The sequence below is a fragment of the Enhydra lutris genome, unplaced genomic scaffold, assembly GCF_002288905.1.
Source record: "Enhydra lutris kenyoni isolate GAN:26980312 unplaced genomic scaffold, ASM228890v2 scaffoldscaffold13, whole genome shotgun sequence".
NCBI classification, from domain to species: Eukaryota; Metazoa; Chordata; class Mammalia; order Carnivora; family Mustelidae; genus Enhydra; species Enhydra lutris.
This window is the reverse complement of record NW_019154097.1, coordinates 4,895,459-4,917,748: the sequence shown is the minus strand read 5'-3', so window position 1 is coordinate 4,917,748 and position 22,290 is coordinate 4,895,459. Positions and strand designations below refer to the sequence as shown.

General features: G+C 39.8%; 1 protein-coding gene across 9 annotated transcripts in view; it reads right to left on the bottom strand.

Annotated features, from left to right (window-relative positions):
- The window catches only part of LOC111145797 (maternal embryonic leucine zipper kinase), an 86,599-nt gene that overhangs the window by 50,159 nt on the left and 14,150 nt on the right, over window positions 1-22,290 (bottom strand). For all 9 annotated transcript variants that reach the window (XM_022501017.1, XM_022501016.1, XM_022501020.1 and 6 more), the window contains one exon: window positions 17,832-17,930. In XM_022501017.1, the coding sequence (XP_022356725.1) occupies window positions 17,832-17,930 (99 nt within the window). The remainder of the gene's footprint in view (window positions 1-17,831; window positions 17,931-22,290) is intronic.

Below are 22,290 nucleotides of genomic sequence, written 5' to 3'. Positions count from 1 at the left end.
AACACTCCCCCTCACTCACCAAACTACAGTGACATTCCAAACACAGTCCAGCCTTAAGGGTCTTTGTACTGTTTGTATCTTCTGCTTAATAATGCTTTCCCCAATATCAGCAGAGCTTTGGCCTTAATCTTCAGGTCTCCACTATACACTAGTGGTATTAGTGAGGCCTCCCACGACCGCTTTTATAACATATCATCCCCCACAATCATTCTCCACCTCCTTTTCATACATACTTTTTCTTCAGTCCTTATCCCCACTCATCATATTACATATTTACTTGTTTATTTTCTGCCTTACTACAATAGAACATAAGCTCCTTAAGGACAGGATTTTGTCAGTACTGTTCTCAAAGAACAGTGTCTGGCTCTAGCATATAAAAGGTATTCAATTAATATTTGTTTAGTAAATAAAGGAATGGGATGAAAAGCAAAAACTCCAAAAGAAAATGAACAAAGAATATTCATGGATAATATCCAAAACAAGAACTTTTAAATGGCCAACAAACATGAAAATATGTCCAACTAACCTAGTAATAAAAAAGTAATTAATTTAAACAAAAAGATAACATCTGCTGTCTATCAAACTGACAAACTTAAGAAAAACATTATCCAGGGATGCCTGGGTGGCTCAGTTGGTTAAGCCAATCTTCAAAAAAAAAAAAGAAAAACATTATCCAGTGTTAATAAGAGTTCAGGGACAGGAGTCTGAGGGTTTTGAAGGGGCGGGGGGTAGGAGGTTGGGGGAACCAGGTGGTGGGTATTAGGGAGGGCACGGATTGCATGGAGCACTGAGTGTGGTGCAAAAACAATGAATACTGTTACGCTGAAAAGAAATAAAAAATTAAAAAATTTTTTTTTTAATTTTTTAATTAAAAAAAAAATACTTATACTCTTATAGAACACTCATAAAAACACTCAAAATCGCATATCCCTGATCCAGCAATTTCACTCCCAAATTTATCCTAAGCAAATAATTTGGCATATAAAATACATGAACAGTAACATTCATCACAGAATCATAGAATTGTTTGTGATAACGAAGGAACCTAGTCTGCTGGCAAATTCCTGAGGGTCCCCCAAACTAATGAGGGAAGACAAAAAGCACTGAATAAGGCTCCTGAGTCAGAAATATAATACAGGTCCAGGGAGACAAGGGCAAGCACACATGCACACAGGAACACATGTGTGCACACACAAACCCTACAGCAGTTAAAGAAGACTAGAAGGGTGGAGACAGGTAGATGGAGAATCTATCAACTAGCCCAAGCATTGGGGTTCTCTGCCCTTTTTTTTTTTTTAAGATTTTATTTATTTATTTGTCAGAGAGAAAGAGAGCACAAGCAGGCAGAGTGGCAGGCAGAGGCAGAGAGAAAAGTAGGCTCCCTGCTGAGCTAGGAGCCTGATGCAGGACTCAATGCCAGGACCCTGGGGTCATGATTTGAGCCCAAGGCAGCCACTTAACTGACGGAGCCACCCAGGCATCCCAGGTTCTCTGCTCTTATAAACTGTCCAGGACATCATCCTCACAAAAGTCAGCCCAGCTCCAAGGCCATGGGAGAAACAGAAACGTATGGGTCACTCAGAGTCCTAGACTTACATGGCAGGTTAGATTTTGATATGTTAAAGAAACAAGCAAAGTTCCAAAGAAGCGTTATCAAGCAATAAATTTCAAATGAAAAGGTGTCAATGTCAAAACAACTCCATCTCGGACTCAGCCTCTCTGATGAGAGCAGAGGAGGGGCTGGCCTACAAAGTGTTCCCCAGAAAAGGCAAGAGCTTTCTTTCATTTACAAATGACATTTAATGTTATTAAATTTTTCAATCTCCTTTATCCAGAGCACTCAATATCATCCAGAGAGCCCATTCTTATTTACACCTTGCCAGTGCACCTTAACACTAGCCAGTGCTAGAAAATGAATTACAGTGATAAAGCCTTTAATTCACTTCTCCTTGCTCCATGCAGGCCTATCCCTGGCAAGAGGGCATTTTTAGATGCTTCAGCCAAGTCTCTGGGACTAAGCAGTAAGTCACAGCTGCTGTTCGACTGGCTCTGACCCAGTTGGTCCCACCCTCCTATCTGAGCTCCTAACTCCTGAGATCAAGGCCTCTCATGATTCAAATCCTGGGTGTCTTAATTTGTTTTCTTTCTTAGCAACCTGACCATTTGTCTGTCCTCTCAAACAGTCGGGCTTGCTCTTGCCAGAGTCTCACAGAAAGCAGAGACCAGCCTGGGGTAAGGACTCTCCTATCTGCTTACACTGATCAAATGGTTATGACCTACCTAAATCTCCAATCACAACCTATTCCTATGGTATCCTCTGTCATGTTTCATTCACTGGTCAGAACCCCCATGAACTCTGGGGGTCTCCCCTCATGCTGACAATGGAGCCTTTAGCTGCTTACTCTCTGGACACCGCCTACACTGGGTGTAGTCCCAAACACATGTCCACCCAGAATGTGTGAATGCACTCTTATTTGGAAATAGAGTCTTCCACAGATGTAATCAAGTTAAGATGAAGTCATACTGAGTAGGGGTGGGCCCTAAATCCAATATGATTGGTGTCCTTATAAAAGGAGGGAAACTGGGACACAGGAACACAAACACAGGGAAGCAGGCCATGTGAAGACAGAGGCAGAGACTGGAGTGATGCATCCACAATTCAATGCTTTCCAAGGTTTGCCAGCAAACACCAGAAGCTAGAAAGAGGCAAAGAAGGATTCTCCCCTAGAGCCTTCAGAGAGAACATGGCCCTACCGACACCTTGGACTTGGACTTCTAGCTGCCAGAACTGTGAAAGAATGAATTTTTGTTGTTTTAAGGCACTGCCTTGTAGTACTTTGTTATAATAACACCAGGAAATTATACACCATCTATAAGGGTCTACACATACCTCTCTCCCATCAGCGCGTGCCCACCCCAAGGAAAGGTCTGATTCTAGGTTCTACCCCTTTCTAGTCTGCTCCAACACAGATAATAGGCCCATCACCAGATCTATCATATATATATCTTCATATAGAAGAAAAGTTATGCCTTTAAATTCAGAAAGTACCACCCAAAAGTACTCTTAACTAAAAGCAGCAGTATTCTACAGAAACCAGATGTAAAAAGAAATATTCAGAATGAAGTACTGAATAAAAAAATCTCCACTAGATTGATTCCAAGTTCCTCTTTGCCTCATTTTATCACCCCTTTTATCATCCCATCTTGAATTCATGACGAATCTTCATACAGATCCCCCTACTGTGCTATCCCAAGTCCCCCCACTAAGTTAGCACCATCAAAGCTATCCTAGCCAGAAAGAGGCAAGAACGGGTCAATGAAAAGCATGGTGCTTGGAACACAGGAAACAGTGAGGGGCTGGAGTCAACATTACACGTGAATCCCAGCCTGCCTCTCGGTAGCTCCATGAACTTGTACATGTTATTTAATCTCTCTGGACCTATTTCCTAAGACAGCAGTCTTTGGAGATGAATTTCCTAGATTCAAATCCAGAATCTACCACTTCCTAGTCATGTGGATGAGCCACTGAATCACGCTGTGCCTCAGTTTCCTCATCTGTACAAAGAAGCAAAATAATAGTACCTACTCCAAAAATTGTTGCTAGGATTCAGTGATTCAATACATATGAAGCACTGAGCAGAGTGCCAGGCACACAGTAAGAACGCCACATATGTTAGTTCTACTACTGTCACCTCTACGACTAAGGCTACTATTACTACTACTATTGTTACTGTCTGTAAAACAAATAATTCCACCCACAGGATTCTAAAAGGAATAAAAGAGAATATGTGAAAGCACTCAACACAATGCCCTGCACATAAGAGACAATAAATGTTTGTTGAATCTGAAAGAAACAGGAGGGAGAGAAGGATGCCCAAAATAGTAACAGACCAGAGATGGGTATGTTAGCCAAAACCATGCCTGCCCGAGTGCTAAATACTCAGTACTATAAGAAAGGCTAGAGTCATTCTGGGGAATGCCACATGTCCTCCCAACGGAGCTATGCCCCACTGCAGCTGCCTCGGGACTGCCTGGTAAGGAATGCATCATCTAGTCAAGCCCTGCTCCCATTACATCTTGAAGTGTACCCACCCACTTTCCCTGTTGGGACAGAAGAGCCCTGGAGAGTACCATCTACGGTAAGTCATGAGGTCTGTGACCCATCACCAACACCCGACATCTTCAGCTTCATTCTTTGCACTGAGATATTGACAGTAATAGAATTCAGAGCCGAGTTTACTGCCAGGCTTAACCCAGCCTCTTAATTGTACTTAACACTTTAAAACACACAAAACACTTGCATATATATTTTATCCTGTGCAGTAAGCAAGGATTATTAACCACATTACACAGATGAGAAAACGAAGTCTCAACCAGGGAAATCATGCACTTGTTCAATATTATAAAGCACTTGTTCTCAGCTGGGGGTGATTTTGTTCCCCAGAAGACATCTAGCAGCATCTGGAGACCTTTTTACGTGTGCAACATAATGATATAATAGATGTATATATTATGAAATGATTACCACCATAAGTTTAATTCATATCTATCACCACACATATTTACAAGTTTTGTTTGCCTAGTGTTTTTCTTGTGATAAAAACTTTTAAGATCTACTCTCTTCGCCACTAGAGACTTCTTTTGTCATGACTTGGGAGCTACTACTGGCATCTAGTGGGTACAGGCCAGGGATGCTGCTAAACATCCTACAGTGCATAGGACAGTCCCCGGACAGCCCCCATAACAGAGAATTATCTAGTCCAAATTGTCAATAGTGCCGAAATTGATAAACATTATACAGAGCAGAAAAGGGGTGGACATGGAACTAAAAGAGACGTACGGTACTTTTTCTGTTGTACTATGCTGGAAAGTCTAAGAAAGCCTAGAGGTAAACAGGAAGAAAGGCTCCTTATTTCAATATTGGAAGTATACCCAAAGGTCTAATGGAAAAGACCTTGAGATGAGCAATTCTATTGGGGAAGAACATCTCCATAAAAGGCCCTCTATCAACCAGGGCTGTGCAACTTAACCCTCGTTTCTGCTCAGTCTTTAGAGAATTCTTGTTTATTTAAGGGACGATTACCTTGCAAATGAGAGCAAGAAATGGGTAATAGAGAAACCGAGCGGCAGTGGGGGGGGTGGATATGACGCCCTGTGGGCTAAGCAAGATAATCCTGAGAATTCTAGAGAGCTTGAAATTGTTCATTTTTCACATGGTTCTAAGAAAGGCAGGCAATCTTTCTAACACATAATTACAGTATATAGCCAACTCAATAATTGTAAAATATAATCTCATAAAAAGATAATGTGCCCATTTTCTTTAAAATTATAAATTATACTTGTTAGAAAGCAATTTTACTTGCAAGCTATTCAACTTTCATTTACTAAATTATTTATACTTCCTTAATATTTGTGTACCCAGAACTGGAGTACAGTCATGCTTGTCTCTTTTCTCTTTTTTTTTTTAAAGATTTTATTTATTTATTTGAGAGAGAGAGAGAGTGAGAGAGAGCATGAGAGGGGAAAAGGTCAGAGGGAGAAGCAGACTCCCCATGGAGCTGGGAGCCCGATGCGGGACTCGATCCTGGGAGTCCGGGATCATGACCCGAGCCAAAGGCAGCCGCCCAACCAACTGAACCACCCAAGCGCCCAGTCATGCTTGTCTCTGAATGCAGTAATGGTAAATGAATATAGGTGACATTAATAAGATTAATACTCAATCTGCTAGTAATCATACTAGAAACTGCTGTTGAGCATTTTGGTTAAAATAGTCAACAAATGCAAAAGATAAACACAGTCTGCCTCTTAAACAAGAGTTACATATAGTGTGTCAAATATTGCTGGGTTTTTCAATCAGACCAAAAAGAACTGAAGGAAGTGTTATTCCCAAGTGAGGAATTTTAGAACATTCTAGGCAAAGATACATACTGCATGCAAGTGATACGACACCTTAATTAGATTCAACCAGCAGACTGTATTACACTGCGCCTCGGAACAATAGTTCTGAGCCAAGATTACAATAAATTTCAAAATCTATAATGTGTGAAATTAAATTCCACAATAATGCATAAAAGTCCTAATTTGAATCAATTTTCAACTTGCAAATACATGAAAAACTAAAAAATGGAATTCAGAGTAGGAGAAACAAAGAATATACAGTTATCAGTAAATAATATTAATTAGGAAGGTTAAATCTCTAGTGAACAAGAATTAGATATTTTCTACCATATTCATTCCAATGCATAAATATCTGATTTACCAAAAATATCAGAATACCCCCCAAAGGATTAAAACAAACAAACAAACAAACAAATGTAGAGAACACTGAAAATTATATGTTGGTACATTCCCCATGCACTGGAGAAATAACATATTAATAACCAAGGGCATTGATTTCATGGCTGCCATATGAATGTGAACCTGAAGTAGCAGCAAGTGAAAGCAAATAGACAGTATGGAAACTTAGGTCCAGATAGGTTAAAAAAAAAGAAAAGAAAAGAAAAACAAAGCTTAGAGTTAAGTCAGTAAATAAGAAACACCATGGATCTAATGTAGATCAATTTCTGTAAGGTATTAATGGTCACTCAGCTCATCTTTGTGGATAAGACCACAAAACTTTGGTTAACTGTACCTTATAGGGACCAAAACCCAATTCTCTAAATACCTATTCTATTCAGTTTTTTAATTGACAAGTTGGATTAGAGCTATTTAAGAAACGTGCAAACGGGCACAATGCTGGGAGAGACAAGTGATACTGATTTATGAGGGCAGAATCAAGATTTAAAATTTCAACAGAAATTACAGGCTGAAACAAACAAAGGAACACAAATGGAAACAAAGAAAAGTCAGACAACTTACAGCTACTCAGAGCTAGAACGGACCTTGAAATGACTGATTTGACTGCAAGGCTCTAACACTACTGATAAAGAAAACAAGGACCCACCTAAATTGCTCCACCAGCAGTGACACCCAAAGTGAGTAAAAAAGGGGATGCACAATAATATGAATTAGGAGAATTAACTTGTAGTCTTGGTAAATCTGATAAGTTGGGATGTCCGATACTATTCCCAAGTGAATGGACACAAAAAGAAGTTCGGTATTGGGGTCACTTTCCCACCTAGAAGTCTATGATTCTCTGGAGACTAGTAACTACAAAGTTGAGAAACAGTATTTGAGGATGATTATGAGAACTAGCTTGGAGCTTGACAAGCTGAGTTCAAATCTCTCTGCCACTTACCAGCCAAAAGACTCTGTGTAAGTTATTTAAAGTTTCTGCCCCTTAGTTTCCTCATCTATAAGAGGGGTAGAGTAATAGTAACTAGGCCACTTAGAGAATGACAAGAGAAGCTCATGAATATTAAGTACTATTTTTGTAACAAGAGAATAAGAATATCCATGCCAGCAAACATTTTATTTTTTCTAAGAATCCACATGAAAGGGTCATGAAAATACAAAACATACACACTTCAGAATGCTCTCTCTCCTTGGAAGGAAAAAAAAAAGGAGTAGGGGAATAAAGCACAAAAATCAACAACAAGGTGTGCCTGGCTGTCTCAGTCAGTGGAGCATGTGACTCCATCTCAGGATTGTGAGTTCGAGCTCCACATCGTGGATAAAGATTACCTGAAAAACAAAATCTTTAAAAAAAAATCAACATAAAAAAATTTATGCGGATGCTCTACACAGCAGAGACTTCAGCACAACTCAAGTAAACATACAACTCCACTGCTGTAGACACTCAGACTTCACTGGAGAAGGCATCCCCTCCACTTCTTACATCAGTTTTAGGGGTTCAAAACTCACACAGAACTTCATCTTTCTACTTTTTCTTTCAATTTTCTTTTCTTCCTTTTTTTTTTTTTTTTTGTTTTAAAGATTTTATTTATTTATTTGACAGAGAGAGATCACAAGTAGGCAGAGAGGCAGGCAGAGAGAAAGGGGGAAGCAGACTCCCCACTGAGCAGAGAGCCTGATGCGGGCCTCGATCCCAGGACCCTGAGATCATGACCTGAGCCAAAGGCAGAGGCTTAACCCTCTGAGCTGCCTCGGCGCCCATCATTCTACTTTTTTTTTTTTTAAGATTTTATTTAATTATTTGACAGATAGAGATCACAAGTAGGCAGAGAGGCAGGCAGAGAGCGAGAGAAGAGAAAGCAGGCTCCCTGCCAAGCAGAAAGCCCGATGTGGGGCTCGATCCCAGAACCCTGTGATCATGACCGGAGCCAAAGGCAGAGGCTTTAACCCCCTGAGCCACCCAGGCGCCCCCATCATTCTACTTTTTAAAAACTTATTACTAGCAAACCAAATTCAACAGCCTACTAAAAGAATTATACACCAATACCAAGTCAGATTTATTTAAACCCTGGAATGCAAGGAAGGTTCAACATACACAAATGAATACACATTATACATCACATTAACATAATGAAGGAGAAAAAAAAAATACATGATGTCAGCTGATGCAGAAAAGTCATTTGACAGAAATCAAAACCCTTTCATGATAAAAACATTCAATAAACTAGAAATAAAGAGACAACTACCTCAAAATAACAAAAGTCATAAATGAAAAATCCATAGCTAGTATCATACTCAGTGGGGAAAGACTGAAAGCTTTTCCTGCAAGACCAGGAACAAGACAAGGATGGCCCCTCTCACCACTTCCACTCAACACAGTACTAGAAGTCCTAGTCAGAACTATTAGGCAAGAAGTAAAAACCTTACATGATTCAAAATTTAAAAGAGCATAGAATGAAAAGTCTTCCCTTCGTTCCTTTCTCCCAATTTTTCTCTCAAAAAAGAACAGAAACTACAACTTGTGTCCCCTTCTATGTATGAGTAAATAACACAAATATTCCTCCCTTTCCTTCATTTTTACAAAAATAACAGTACAGTATACATACTATTCTAACCTTGCTTTTCCCCCCAACGATCTATCTTGGGTATCAGTCATAACAGTAAAAAGCTTCCTCGTTTATTTGTATGGCTATAGAACATTCTATTATAAAGAAGTACAGTAATTTAATAGCAGTGTTTTTCAAAAGAAAAAGAAGCACTATTAACACTCACAAACACACAAAAAATTAAGAAATAAAAACATGGACAAGCAGTAAATAAGTGTGTTTCTAGGCTATGAACATAAAGACCCTCTGAAGGACTGGAATTTCATACAACTGAAAGAGCACCCAAGGCCAGGTCAGCAATCCTGACTCATTCATTTTCCATTATTAATACCACAGACATGTTACCAAGTCATCCCTTTTTAAAATGGAATAGACCTTATTACATCAAATTATGGACACATTAGCTTTCCAAACATTACATTTAAACAGTACACCAGGGAAAAAAGTCATAGTAGAATAGCCGGAAAAATTCTAGAGGAAAAACAGAATAATAAGAAAAGGCTAATTCTACCAGACATAAAATAAATGGTATAATAAAGATACAGCAACTAAAACAATTATGTATCAGACAAGAATAGACAAAAACTACAATAAAATAAAAACTCCAGAAAAAGAAATACGTAAATGCAGAAATTTAATACATAATAAAACCATCCTTTCAAATCAATGGGAAAATGATGGATTATTCAATAAGCAGTCCTGGGACAACCAATTACTTATTTTATTTATTTATTTTTATTTTTTTTAAAGATTTTATTTATTTATTTGACAGAGAGAGATCACAAATAGACAGAGAGGCAGGCAGAGAGAGAGAGAGAGAGAGAGAGAGAGGGAAGCAGGCTCCCTGCCGAGCAGAGAACCTGATGCGGGACTCGATCCCAGGACCCCGAGATCATGACCTGAGCCGAAGGCAGCGGCTTAACCCACTGAGCCACCCAGGCGCCCCAATTACTTATTTTAGAATAAATAAGTAATAATTTATTTAAAAATAAAAGATCCCTAGAAACTATCACAGGTCAGAGAGGGCTAAGAAGATATGACAACTAAATATACCATGGTATCCTGAGAGAATCTTAGAATAGAAGAAAAAGGACATTAGAGAAAAGCTAATGAAACTGGACTAAAGTACAAAATTCAGTTAATATTAATGTACCAATGCTGGTTCTTTAGTTGTAACAAGATGTTAATAATAGGAAAAACTGAGTGATACATGGGAATGTTGTACTATCTCTGCAAATTTCCTGTACATCTAAAACTATTTTAAAATAAAAATTAGGCTGAAGGGGCGCCTGGGTGGCTCAGTGGGTTGCCTCTGCCTTCAGCTCAGGTCATGATCTCAGAGTCCTGGGATCGAGCCCCACATCGGGCTCTCTGCTCGGCAGGGAGTCTGCTTCCCCTTCTCTCTCTGCCTGCCTCTCTGCCTACTTGTGATCTGTCAAATAAATAAATAAAATATTTTTTAAAAATTGGGCTGAAAAAGAAAAAAAACTGGGTCTCTATTACTTCTTACACCAATATTAATTTCTGGTAGATCAAAAAATTAGTATTTAAAAAATTTAAAATTATTAGGGTGCCTGGTTGGCTCATCGGTGGAATGTGCAACTCCTCACACTTAGGGTTGTGAATTCGAGCCCCATGTTGGGTGTAGGTTACTTAATAATATCTCCAAAAAAAAAAAAAAAAAAAAAAAGCTAATGATACTAGAAAAAAAGCATGAAGAAAAAAACTGAAATATATAGGGATACCTGGTGTCTCAGTTGATTAAGTGGCTGCCTTCAGCTCAGGTCGTGATTCCAGCATCCTGGGATCAAGTCCCACATTAGGTTCCTTACTCAGCAGGGAGCCTGCTTCTCCCTTTACCCCTCCCCCCCTGCTGTGCTCTCTCTGTCTCTCTGATAAATAAATAAATAAAATCTTAAAAAAAGAAATCCTGAAATACACAGATTTTAACACACAGGACAAATGTTAATTTCCTTGGGATGCTCTATGAGATGGAATTACCATGTCTTAGGATATACCTGGCATCCAGAAGAATACAGCCTCTGGATGCAGACCACCTGAGTTCAAATCCCAGTTCTGTCAATAATTAATTGAATAGCTTCAGGCAACTATTTTCCTGCTCTCTGCTTCACTTTCCTCATCTTTAAAAAGGGTATGATAGGGGCACCTGGGTGGCTCAGTGGGTTAACGCCTCTGCCTTTGGCTCAGGTCATGATCCCAGGGTCCTGGGATCGAGCCCTGCATCAGGCTCTCTGCTCGGCAAGAAGCCTGCTTCCTTCCTCTCTTTCTGCCTGCCTCTCTGCCTACTTGTGATCTCTGTCTGTCAGATGAATAAGTAAAATCTTTAAAAAAAAAAAAGGGTATGATAACAGTACCTACCTCAGGGGACTATCGTGTGGATTACATGAGTTAATCCATGTAGAATGCATAGACCAACACTTGGCTCATAGTAAATACTCAATGAATGGTAGTAATTAGAAAATAACCTAAAATATTCAACAAGAAAATGGCTAGACAAACTATTTGTAAAAATGAGTTAATGTTATATGTACAAAATGGTACATACTGTTGAATAAAGACAAATACAGAATTATATTAGTATATCATTTATGTTAAGAAAAAATACAAAATACTAGAAATACAAATAAAAGTTCCAAAAGAACCAAAGTGATAATAGTAATTACCTATGTGAGAGGTCAAGAGAACTTCAGTTATCTGTAATGTTTTAATTCTTTATACAGAAAATATTTTTATGCACTGCTTATGTAATTGTGAATTAAAAAATTCATTTTTGGGACGCCTGGGTGGCTCAGTTGGTTGGACGACTGCCTTTGGCTCAGGTCATGATCCTGGGGTCCCGGGATCGAGTCCCACATCAGGCTCCCAGCTCCATGGGGAGTCTGCTTCTCCCTCTGACCTTCTCCTAGCTCATGCTCTCTCTCACTGTCTCTCTCTCAAATAAATAAATAAAATCTTAAAAAAAAAAATTCATTTTTAAAAATGATGTACCCAAACTTAGAATCAAAGAAATTTCATAATGAATACTACACATCCATTAAAAAAAACAATGAAAACCTATACACGCTGCTATGTACAAATATGAAACAATCTTCAAAGTAAAGCGTTAAATTTAAAAAGGAGGGGCATCTGTGTGGCTCAGTTAGCGTCTGCCTTCAGCTCAGGTCATGATCCCAAGATCCTGAAATCTGAGTCCCACGTCAGGCTCCTTGCTCAGCAGGAGCCTGTTTATCCCTCTCCACTCTGATCCTGCTTTCTCTGTCACTATATCTGTGTCTCTCTCTCTCAAAGAAATAAATAAAATCTTTATAAACAAATAAATAAATAAATTTTAAAAGTGGGGGGTGCACCTGGGTGGTTCAGTCATCTAGGCGTCAGACTTTTAGTTTCATCTCAGGTCATGATCTCAGGATTGTGAGATCGAGCCCCACATCAGGCTCCATGCTCAGTGCAGAGTCTGCTTGAGATTCTCCCTCTCCCTCTGACTGCCCCTGCTCGCTGTCTCACTAAAATAAACAAATATTTAAAAATAAAACAAAAAGGAAGAAAGGAGAAGGGGGCAAGGTCCATTCACTATGTGGATTATACAGTCCCAAAGGATATATACAGATATATAAAGGTTTGTATAAGTACAGCTAATTCCTACAAATGTATAAAAGAAATCTCTAAATAGTTGTCTCTGTGGTAGAAAATAGAGGCCTAAGCAAACGGGAAGTTTTTTTGTTTTGGGTTGTTTTTTTTAATATATACTCCTTAGTAATGTTTTAGCTTTTTACCTAACATACATTCTTTGTTTTTCATTATAAAAACAATTAACTGAATGTTAGTTTCTTGATAAACTACAAGCCTGGGCATTTTAGACCAATATTCTAGAAAGGGAGTAGGCAGGCTCTGGGGAGGACCATTCTACTACAGATCACAAACACTAAGCCAGGAGTCAGCAAATTTTTTCTGAAAAGGAACAGATAGTAAATAGTTCTGGTTTTGTGGGCCATACAATCTCTGTCACAACTACTCAACTCCACCAACTGTTGCGCAAAAGCAGCCACAGACAATATGTAAACAAACAGCTATGTTTGTTCCAATAAAATTTTATTTAAACGAACAGGTGGTGGGCCAGATTTGGCTGGTAGGTCACAGTCTGCCAGCCTCTATATCACCTGGGCAAAAAGACTGACTGAAGTTCTAGCCAACCTTTCTTTGCCTTTGGCACTCTAGAAAGGAGTAAGTTAAGCTACAGCACAGATCAGCACAGATTTGGAACTATTCACACACCTGTGCATCACACTTCTAACTCAAGAGTCAGACTTGGTAGGAACAATTCCATGATAGATCAACTACTATTTCCAATAGGATAAGACAACAATATATCCTGCCCTCAATCCTTGGTCCACCTACCCCTTCTGTTTAACTTGTCCCTACTGCCTTGATACAACTTGGAGGAGCTGAATGCAGGCCCATCTGCCAAGCAGTCTTCTTACATGCGCATTACATTTAAACATTGCAAATCAAAGATTACAGCCTGTCTAATCATCATTATAAAAAAGATATAATTATTCTAAAATCAAAGTTTATAGTTGGTAAATGCCTACAGTACCTCATTTTGTTTTACTAGGTGGATATCCATGGGGTATATAGAAATTAGACTGTCCAAAGTCAGACTGAGCCTTTGCATGGCCAAGGTGAATATTCATAACTTTTCCTGGATAAAATTATTTTTTAATTTTTTAAAGATTTTTATTTATTTATTTGACAGAGAGAGAGAGAGAGATCACAAGTAGGCAGAGAGGTAAGCAGAGAGCTAGAGTGGGAAGCAGGATCCCTGCTGAGCAGAGAGCCCCATGCGGGGCTTGATCCCAGGACCCCGGGACCATGACCCAAGCCGAAGGCAGAGGCTTTAACCCACTGAGCCACCCAGGTGCCCCCTGGATAAAATTATTATAGTCATCTTTTCTGGCATAATGTCTTACTATGATTCCTGTACTTATCATCAAGAAGTCAATAATCCTCAGAAGTCTCCATGTTCACAAAACAATGTCAATCCTAGCTCCTGTTACAGCAACAGTCACTTTTGCCCCTAGCATAGCCATAACTTCAGGAAATTCCATTCATGTGAAAAAACTGGAAAGGGAATAGCATAAATAGATACAATATAAAATTCCTTATAAATGCATAATTTGAAAAAGATACATAAAAACCTGATATATACTTTGCCACTGATAAATAATCTTATACCAATTAACTCTGAGAAATTAGACAAAATGGGCACCTTCTTTATGTTCAAAACTGAACTGAAACTCATTTGAGATGATCAGGAGTTCAGTTTAATGAAACAATAATAGGAAAAATACCCTTAAATTAACTTTATGGGGCTAGTAAAATCTTAAAACCAAAAACAAACAAATAAAACAGTTTAAGAAAAGAAAGTACATACTAATCGCTGAACAAATTTTAAGTCCTGGACAAAATACTGGCAAACCAAAGTTGGACATGTATATGAATAAGGGCGAACATTTATCGAGCACTACTCTGAGTGCTGTGCATAGCTTAATGCATTTAATCCAAACAACCCTAGATTGTAAAAACAATCATTCCATCCATTTTACAGAGGAAGAATCTAAGACTCAAAGAGGCTCAGTAATTTGCCATATTCTGTCCACAGACAGAAAGCAGAGATCTTGGATTTAAAAAGTACCATGGAGTGGTGCCTGCGTGGCTCAGTGGGTTAAGCCTCTGCCTTCAGCTCAGGTCATGGTCTCAGGGTCCTGGGATCGAGCCCCACGTTGGGCTCTCTGCTCTGCGGGGAGCCTGCTTTCCCCTCTCTCTCTGCCTGCCTCTCTGCCTACTTGTGATCTCTCTGTCAAATAAATAAAATCTTTAAAAAAAAAAAAACACCATGGAGATTCTGATTTAATTGCTCTGGGGGCCAGACCCAATATATTTTAAAGCACTCCAAATGATGCTAATATGCAGAGAAATTACGTCGGCATAGCCAAGGCAGAAGAAGTTTTAGTCAAGATTTAAATATGAAACAAGAAGCAGAGGTAAGAAAACATAATTTATAAGATCTTTCCAACAGTGACTTTCTAGGATTATGTGTTCCCACACTGTCTTTCTAGAATTCTAAACGGTATATAAGATTTCATGCTATACCACCGAATAGATCCAATTCTAGTTCATCTAGGAGAAATATGTTTGTCAGTTTCTTTGGCATGGAATTCCAAAAAAAAGAGTAAGGTAAAATATACTAGTAGTTACAGTACTAAAATTATTTTCAGAACAAGAAACATAGCTCTACTACACTTTAAAGAAAAGAGCAGCAAAAAGAGTGAATTATTGGGGTGCCTGGGTGGCTCAGTGGGTTACACCTCTGCCTTCAGCTTAGGTCATGATCTCAGGGTCCTGGGATCGAGTCCCGCATCGGGCTTTCTGCTCAGTGGGGAGCCTACTTTCCCCCTTCTCTCTGCCTGCCTCTCTGCCTGCTTGTGACCTCTGTCAAATAAATAAATAAAATCTTTTTAAAAAAAAGAATGAATATTGAAGAGCCCAGCCTAATTCTTTTTTTAAAAAGCATAGTTAGATAATTGTTGCTGAACTGCCCAAAGACCAGCCTCCATCCCGCTCCATTTCTGTTCTAAGCAAAGCTGAAGCAATAAAGCAATCCTACCACTATTTCTCTTGTACACTGCTGGGGACAGAGTAGGCTATGGCTCTATGTAGTCAGGAACTGTGGCCACCATGAGCCACCAGAGCCAAAGCAACCGCTACTACCCTATAAAGCCAAAAGAGTCTTCTGGAGAAGGGAAAGGAGGAAATACAGGCTGTTGGCTACCTCAGCAGCCAGTCCCAGGAAGCCGGCTGCCAGCTACTGCCCCATCATTCTCCCCTTCCCAAGAAGAAGCACGTGCCCACACAATTCCCCAAAGCAGTGCTAACAGCTACCGTGAACCGAGCATCCATCAGAGCTCCTTAGCCTTCAAAGAGTTGGAACTACTACCATTCCATCTCTTCCCAAAACTATTCTTTGTCATTCTGGCATGGATTTTAAAGGTTCTTCCAGGATGGGATATAGGAAATAATAAATCAAATAAATTTAAAAACTGAAGATTGAACTCAGTACCCTTAAACTTGTTCTATACGGCAAGAAATGAGCCAACCGGAATTCCCATTTCCATTTAGTGTAACACGTCCAAAGAATGAGAGTTGATTTTGGTAGTGTCCCTCCCTAAAGGGTGCTGGAAACCCAGTGGTCCAGCTACAGAAATCGTCAGTTTTCCCTCATGCTTCTCCCATCTTCTATCTTTGCTCATACTGTCTACTCCATCAGCATGCTCTCTCCCACATCCTTTTCTGAAGTACTTCCACCCTTTTTTGAAAGCCCTGCTCAAACCTCACTTCCTCGAACATGTTCTCCCACAAGCCTTACCCATTCCTGTATTAGCCTCATTTATATCTCTGTTATAATATGGCATCCCTGACCCTTCACCCTTTTTAGATAGTCTTGTATCTGTCTCCAACAAGAATCAAATGGATGATGATCAAGTTTTACAGATCCCTGTTCATGCCTTCCAGTATCTCATACAAAGAAGACCTTTGGAAATACTTGTTCAACAGAACTGAATTCAAACTTCATGGAGAGAAGCTGCTCTGCTGGTCTGACCCTGGTTTGCTAGGGGCACAAAACGGTGCTCTTTCTTCCTCTTTACATATCTTCTTGTGTTAGCTTGCTTTGAACATGAAATCATTGAAAAGAATTTTACTGTTTTCCTTGCTATACGTGATTTTGAGGATTTTTTTTTTAAAGATTTTATTTATTTATTTGACAGACAGAGATCACAAGTAGGCAGAGAGGCAGGCAGAGAGAGAGAGGTGGAGGCAGGCTCCCTGCGGAGCAGAGAGCCCGGTGCAGGGCTCGATCCCAGGACCCTGGGATCATGACCCGAGCCGAAGGCAGAGGCTTAACCCACTGAGCCACCCAGGCGCCCCGAGGATTTTTTTAATTGAATATAATTCACATAACTTATCACCCTTTCAAAGTGTTCAGTTCAGTAACAAAGCTATGCGATCATTGTCACTGTGTAATTCCAGAATGCTCTCAGCACCCCAAAAATAAACCCTGTATCATTAGCAGTTACTCCCCCACTGCCACTCCATCTACAACCCCCACAACCACAAATCTACTTCCTGTCTCTGATAGATACGATTTTAACAAAGCTAACAGTACTCTTAACTATAGTTTTATTATACCTTAAAGCCAAATGTTACCTTCAAAAAGAAACCATTTCTCATATTTTATCAGAATTCAATAGAAGAATGTGATTTAACCCAGTAAATTACTAAGGTATTATTTCGGGATACAAAACAAAAACTCTTAGCAGAAAAATCATCTTACTTTTGTTTTTGTCTCATTGAGCTACTTACTGAAGCAGTATAATATACACACAGAACAGTACACATATTATGAGGGCACACCTGGACAAGTTTTCAAAAACTGAATACACAAGTATAACCAGCACCCAGATCAAGAAACACAACAGAGGGGTGCCTGGGTGGCTCAGTGGGTTAAGCCTCTGCCTTTGGCTCAGGTCATGATCTCAGAGTCCTGGGATCGAGTCCCACATCGGACTTTCTGCTTGGTGGGGCGCCTGCTTCCCCCTCTCTCTCTGCCTGCCTCTCGGCCTACTAGTGATCTTTCTCTCTCGTCAAATAAATAAATAAAATCTTAAAAAGAAAAGAAACACAACAGAAATCCCCGACCCCTTTTCCATTCATTCCTTCCTCCAAACCATAACCCCTATCTTGTCTTCTAACAGCACACATTACTTTTACCGGTTTTTGTACTTTTATGGATAGAAGCAAATAGTATGCAGTACAGAACTTTTACACTGAAATCCTATGCCTTGTCATACTCACCATAATCTTCTTGTACAAAGCCATGACATTATCATCATCAAATGGTAGAAAGCCACACATAAGTACATATAAGAGTATGCCCATACTCCAAACGTCTGCCTGAGGAGAAAAAAATAATTAAAAAAAACATTTAGAGCATATTACAGAAGGGCAGTACACTTAACAAACTCACAGAATCTTAGAGAACTGCAAAAGAGCACGGAGACCATCCAAGTCAGCCTGCTGATTCCACAGACAGGGAAGCTAGAGCTCAGAAAGGAAGGCTTGTTTGAAGTCACCCAGTCAATGAGAGGCCAACCAGCTGGGTCTCCTGACTCAGTTCATGCACTTTCTTCCAGTGTTGGATTCTAACACTTAAGAGAAAATAATCCCCAGTTGGCTGAGCTGGATGGGACATGATAAGGAAGGAGATAGAGCCAGGGCTCTGATTCTGGAAGACAATTCTATAGTGCTATCGAGGGCTTATTACAGGTGAGGATTATATAAACATGCACGAGGATGTCAAAACAAGTCTTAAAATTTACTTCTAACAATCTGCAAATGTGACTAAACTGTGCTGTAAAGTCCTCTCTGTGTAAAGAAACCTTAAAAACGTTCAACAATTGACTTCTCAAATACAGATGCTAGAAATTAGCCTGCCAGCACAAACACCCCTACAAATCTCAAGATCCCAGAAAGAAGCTTAACCTTTACATAAGATATCCGTGTGTCCTCTGAGTCCTAAGTACTACCTACTTACTCAAGCGGTATTTGGCCTTAGTCAATAATGACGTCACTGTTGGCTGAGGACAAGTCACAGCTCCCACCCTCGCTTGAGCCTTACGAAAATTTTAAGAGGTAAAAAGGGCAGCTTGCTTGCTTGCTTTCTTTCTTTCTTTCTTTATTTATTTATTTATTTATTTGGCAGAGAGAGCAAGAGAGCATAAGCAGGCAGAGCAGCAGAGGGAGAGAGAAAAGCAGGCTCCCCACGGAGCAGGGAACCCGATGCGGGGCTCAATCCCAGGACCTTGGGATCATGACCTGAGCCGAAGGCAGTTGCTTAACCAACTGAGCCACCCAGGCACCCCAAGCATTTTTTTTTTTTTAAAGCAGGAGGTGTTAGGCAGAGGAGAGAAACACAGTTAAAATAATTCAAGCAGCATCACAGCTAGGTAGTGCCTGTACTAAGTAACCCAAATCTAACCCAGTCCTGTCTACCAAATCATATGAAATTATTAAAATGTCCCAAGTAAATAATTTACTTTCAGGCAAACACCTGATTTCTTCTTCCAAGTTGCAAGAGGTCAGAAATTAACAATTTATGCCTCAGAGATGTGAAATAATCCATAAATTAAGCCTTGATAGCACAGCACTCCTGACCAGGGTGTTAAATTCAAAGCAAACAGGCTGCACAGGAAGGAGTGGGCTACAGAGATTATGTCTGAGGTCACATAAAAAGATAAAGAAAATAAAATCAACATCCCCTTAGAAATCTAAGCCTACCAGAGAGAAAAAAACAGAAAAAGTATTCCTCAGTTAACTCATCCAAACACCTTTCCTGCACTGTTTTGAATTGGATATGAGAATAAATTAATCAACTAAAATCATAAACCAAAGCAAATGCAAGTAAATCCATAAGCTACCAATTGCCAAATAAGAAAAAAATAATAATGATGATGATGATCAGAGGGAGGAGGGGTTTGAAACCATTTCCTGTGAGAAATCACTGAAGGAATTAGAGATATTTACCATGGGACATTCCTTAAAGCATGATCTGGACCATGAACAACAGAACTACCTAACATACTTATTTTAGAATGAAGATTCTTTTTCTTTTTCTTTTCTTCTTTTTTTTTTTTTTTTTTTTTTAGCCCCGCCTTAGAAAACAGAACCAGGGCACCTGGGTGGCTCAGGTCATGATCCTGGAGTCCCAGGATCCAGTCCTACAGCAGGTTCCCTGCTCAGTGCGGAGTTGACTTCTCTCTCTGACCCTCCCCCATCTCGTGCTCTCTCTCTCAAATAAATAAATAAAATCTTTTTTAAAAAAAAGAAAAAGGAGGGACGCCTGGGTGGCTCAGTTGGTTGGACGACTGCCTTCGGCTCAGGTCATGATCCTGGAGTCCGGGATCCCAGCTCCATGGGGAGTCTGCTTCTCCCTCTGACCTTCTCCTTGCTCGTGCTCTTTCTCACTGTCTCTCTCTCAAATAAATAAATAAAATCTTAAAAAAAAAAAAAAGAAAAAGAAAAAAAGAAAACTGAATCAAAATCTGTTAAGCATACAGAACTGAGCTCTACATTTTTTAACAAGTGCCTCATACAATTCCTTGGGACACTCTCCTAGAAGGATGGAAAGTCAAATTAAAATGAATGAGAGAGGTGCCTGGGTAGCTCAGTCAGTTAACTGTCCTATTCTTTCCTCTCAGGTCACAATCTCCGGGTGGAGAGAATGAGCCCCGCTTTGGTCTCTGCGCTGGGCATGCAGCCTGCTTTAGATTTTCTCTCTACCTTCCCCTCTGCCCCTCCCCCCAATCTGCTTTTTCTCGTTCTCTCTCCAAAATTAAATTAAATTAAATTAAAATAGACAAGAAAACACCTGAAGATCCCATAGGAAAATCTCATATGCATTCAAACCAGCAGGGTCTCACCACCAGTCCCCTAGGAATCCTGTGAGCATTAGGCATATGATTACCGCTCCCCCTAGGAGACTAGATGGAACAGTGGGAAAAATACAGGGTGGTGAGTGGAAGGATGGATGAAATAGGTGAAGGGGGTTAAAGAGTACACTTATCATGATGAGCACTGAGTAATGTATTGCTGAGTCACTATATTGTACACCTGAAATTAATATAACACCGTATGTTAACTATACTGGAATTAAAACTTTTTTAAAATGTAAAAAAAGGGGCACCTGGGTGGCTCAGAGGGTTAAGTCTCTGCCTTTGGCTCAGGTCATGATATCAGGGTCCTGGGATCGAGCAGTGCATTGGGCTGTCTGCTCAGTGATGAGCCTGCTTCCCCCTCTCTCTCTGCCTGCCTCTCTGCCTAATTGTGATCTCTGTCAAACAAGTAAATAAAATCTTTTTTTAAAAATGTAAAAAAAAAAAAAAGTCTATTCAAAAAAATTATTATGGAGGGCCTGGGTGGCTCAGTCGGTTAAGCGGCTGTCTTTGGCTCAGGTCATGATCTCAGCGTCCTGGAATGGAGCCCCGAATCAGGCTCTCTGCTCAGTGGGGAGTCTGTTTCTCCCTCTCCCACTCCCTCTGCCACAGCCCCTGACTCGTGCTCACTCTCTCTCCCTCTCTCTCTCTCAAATAAATATTTAAGAAAATTATTATATAATAAAAAAGAGAAAGTAGGGGTACACAGTAAAGCCTCACTCTGTTCAAATGTTGACCTGTAGTTACCAACTATGTGACCCCGAAGAGGCACTTAATTTCTGAGCCTCAATTTCTTCAACTTCTTTATCTTAACTTAATGAAATAGTAGTGATATTCATTCCAAAGGATTTTTGTGGACTTAAAGAATTTATTTATTTATTTTTAATTTTTTATATTTATTTATTTGAGAGAGAGAGGGAGAGAGAGGACAAGTGCCCTACAGGTGAGTGGGAGGAGCAGAGTGGGGGAGGGAGAGGGAGGAAGAATGTGAAGTAGACTCCTCACTGAGTGCAGAGCCCAGATGCAGGGTTGGGTCGACTACAGAGAGATCATGATCTTAGTTCAAACCAAGAGTAGAAAGCTCAAGCGACTATGTCACCCAGGTGCCCTAGGATCTCTGTGGATATAAATGACAATTATAAAAAATATCTTGTACAAGGAACCCTGTAGACTGTTGTAGGAATGTAAAATGTTGCTGCCACTATGGAAAACAGTATGGCAGTTTCTCAAAAAATTAAAAATAGAGTTACTAGGGCATCTGGGTGGCTCAGTCAGTTAAGCATCTGACTTCAGCTCAGGTCATGATCTCAGGGTCCTAGAATTGAGTCCCATGATGGGCTCCCCGTGCAGAGGGAAGTCTGCTTGTCACTCTCCCTCCCCCCTGCTCTTGCTCTTTTGCTCACTCACTCTCTCTCTCTCAAACAAAAAAATAAAATCTTTAAAAAAAAAAAAAAAAGATTTTTTTTTTCCTTTTTAAGGTTGAATAATATACCATTGTGTATCTATACCCCATTTTGTTTATTCATTCATCCATGGATGGGCCAACTGAGCCACCCAGGCCCCCAAAAAAGGAAAAAATTCTGACACATGCTACAACATGGATAAGCCTTGAAGACATTGTGCTAAATGAAATAAGTCAGTCATAAAAAGACAAATATTGTATGCCCCCACTTTATAAGGTACCTAGAGTAGTCAAATTCACACAGAAAGTAAAAGGGTGGTTGCCAGCAATGGGAGGAGGGATGAATAGAGAGTAATTATTTAATGGATATAGAGTTTCATTTTGCAAAATGGAAAGAGCTCTGGAGATTATTTGCACAACG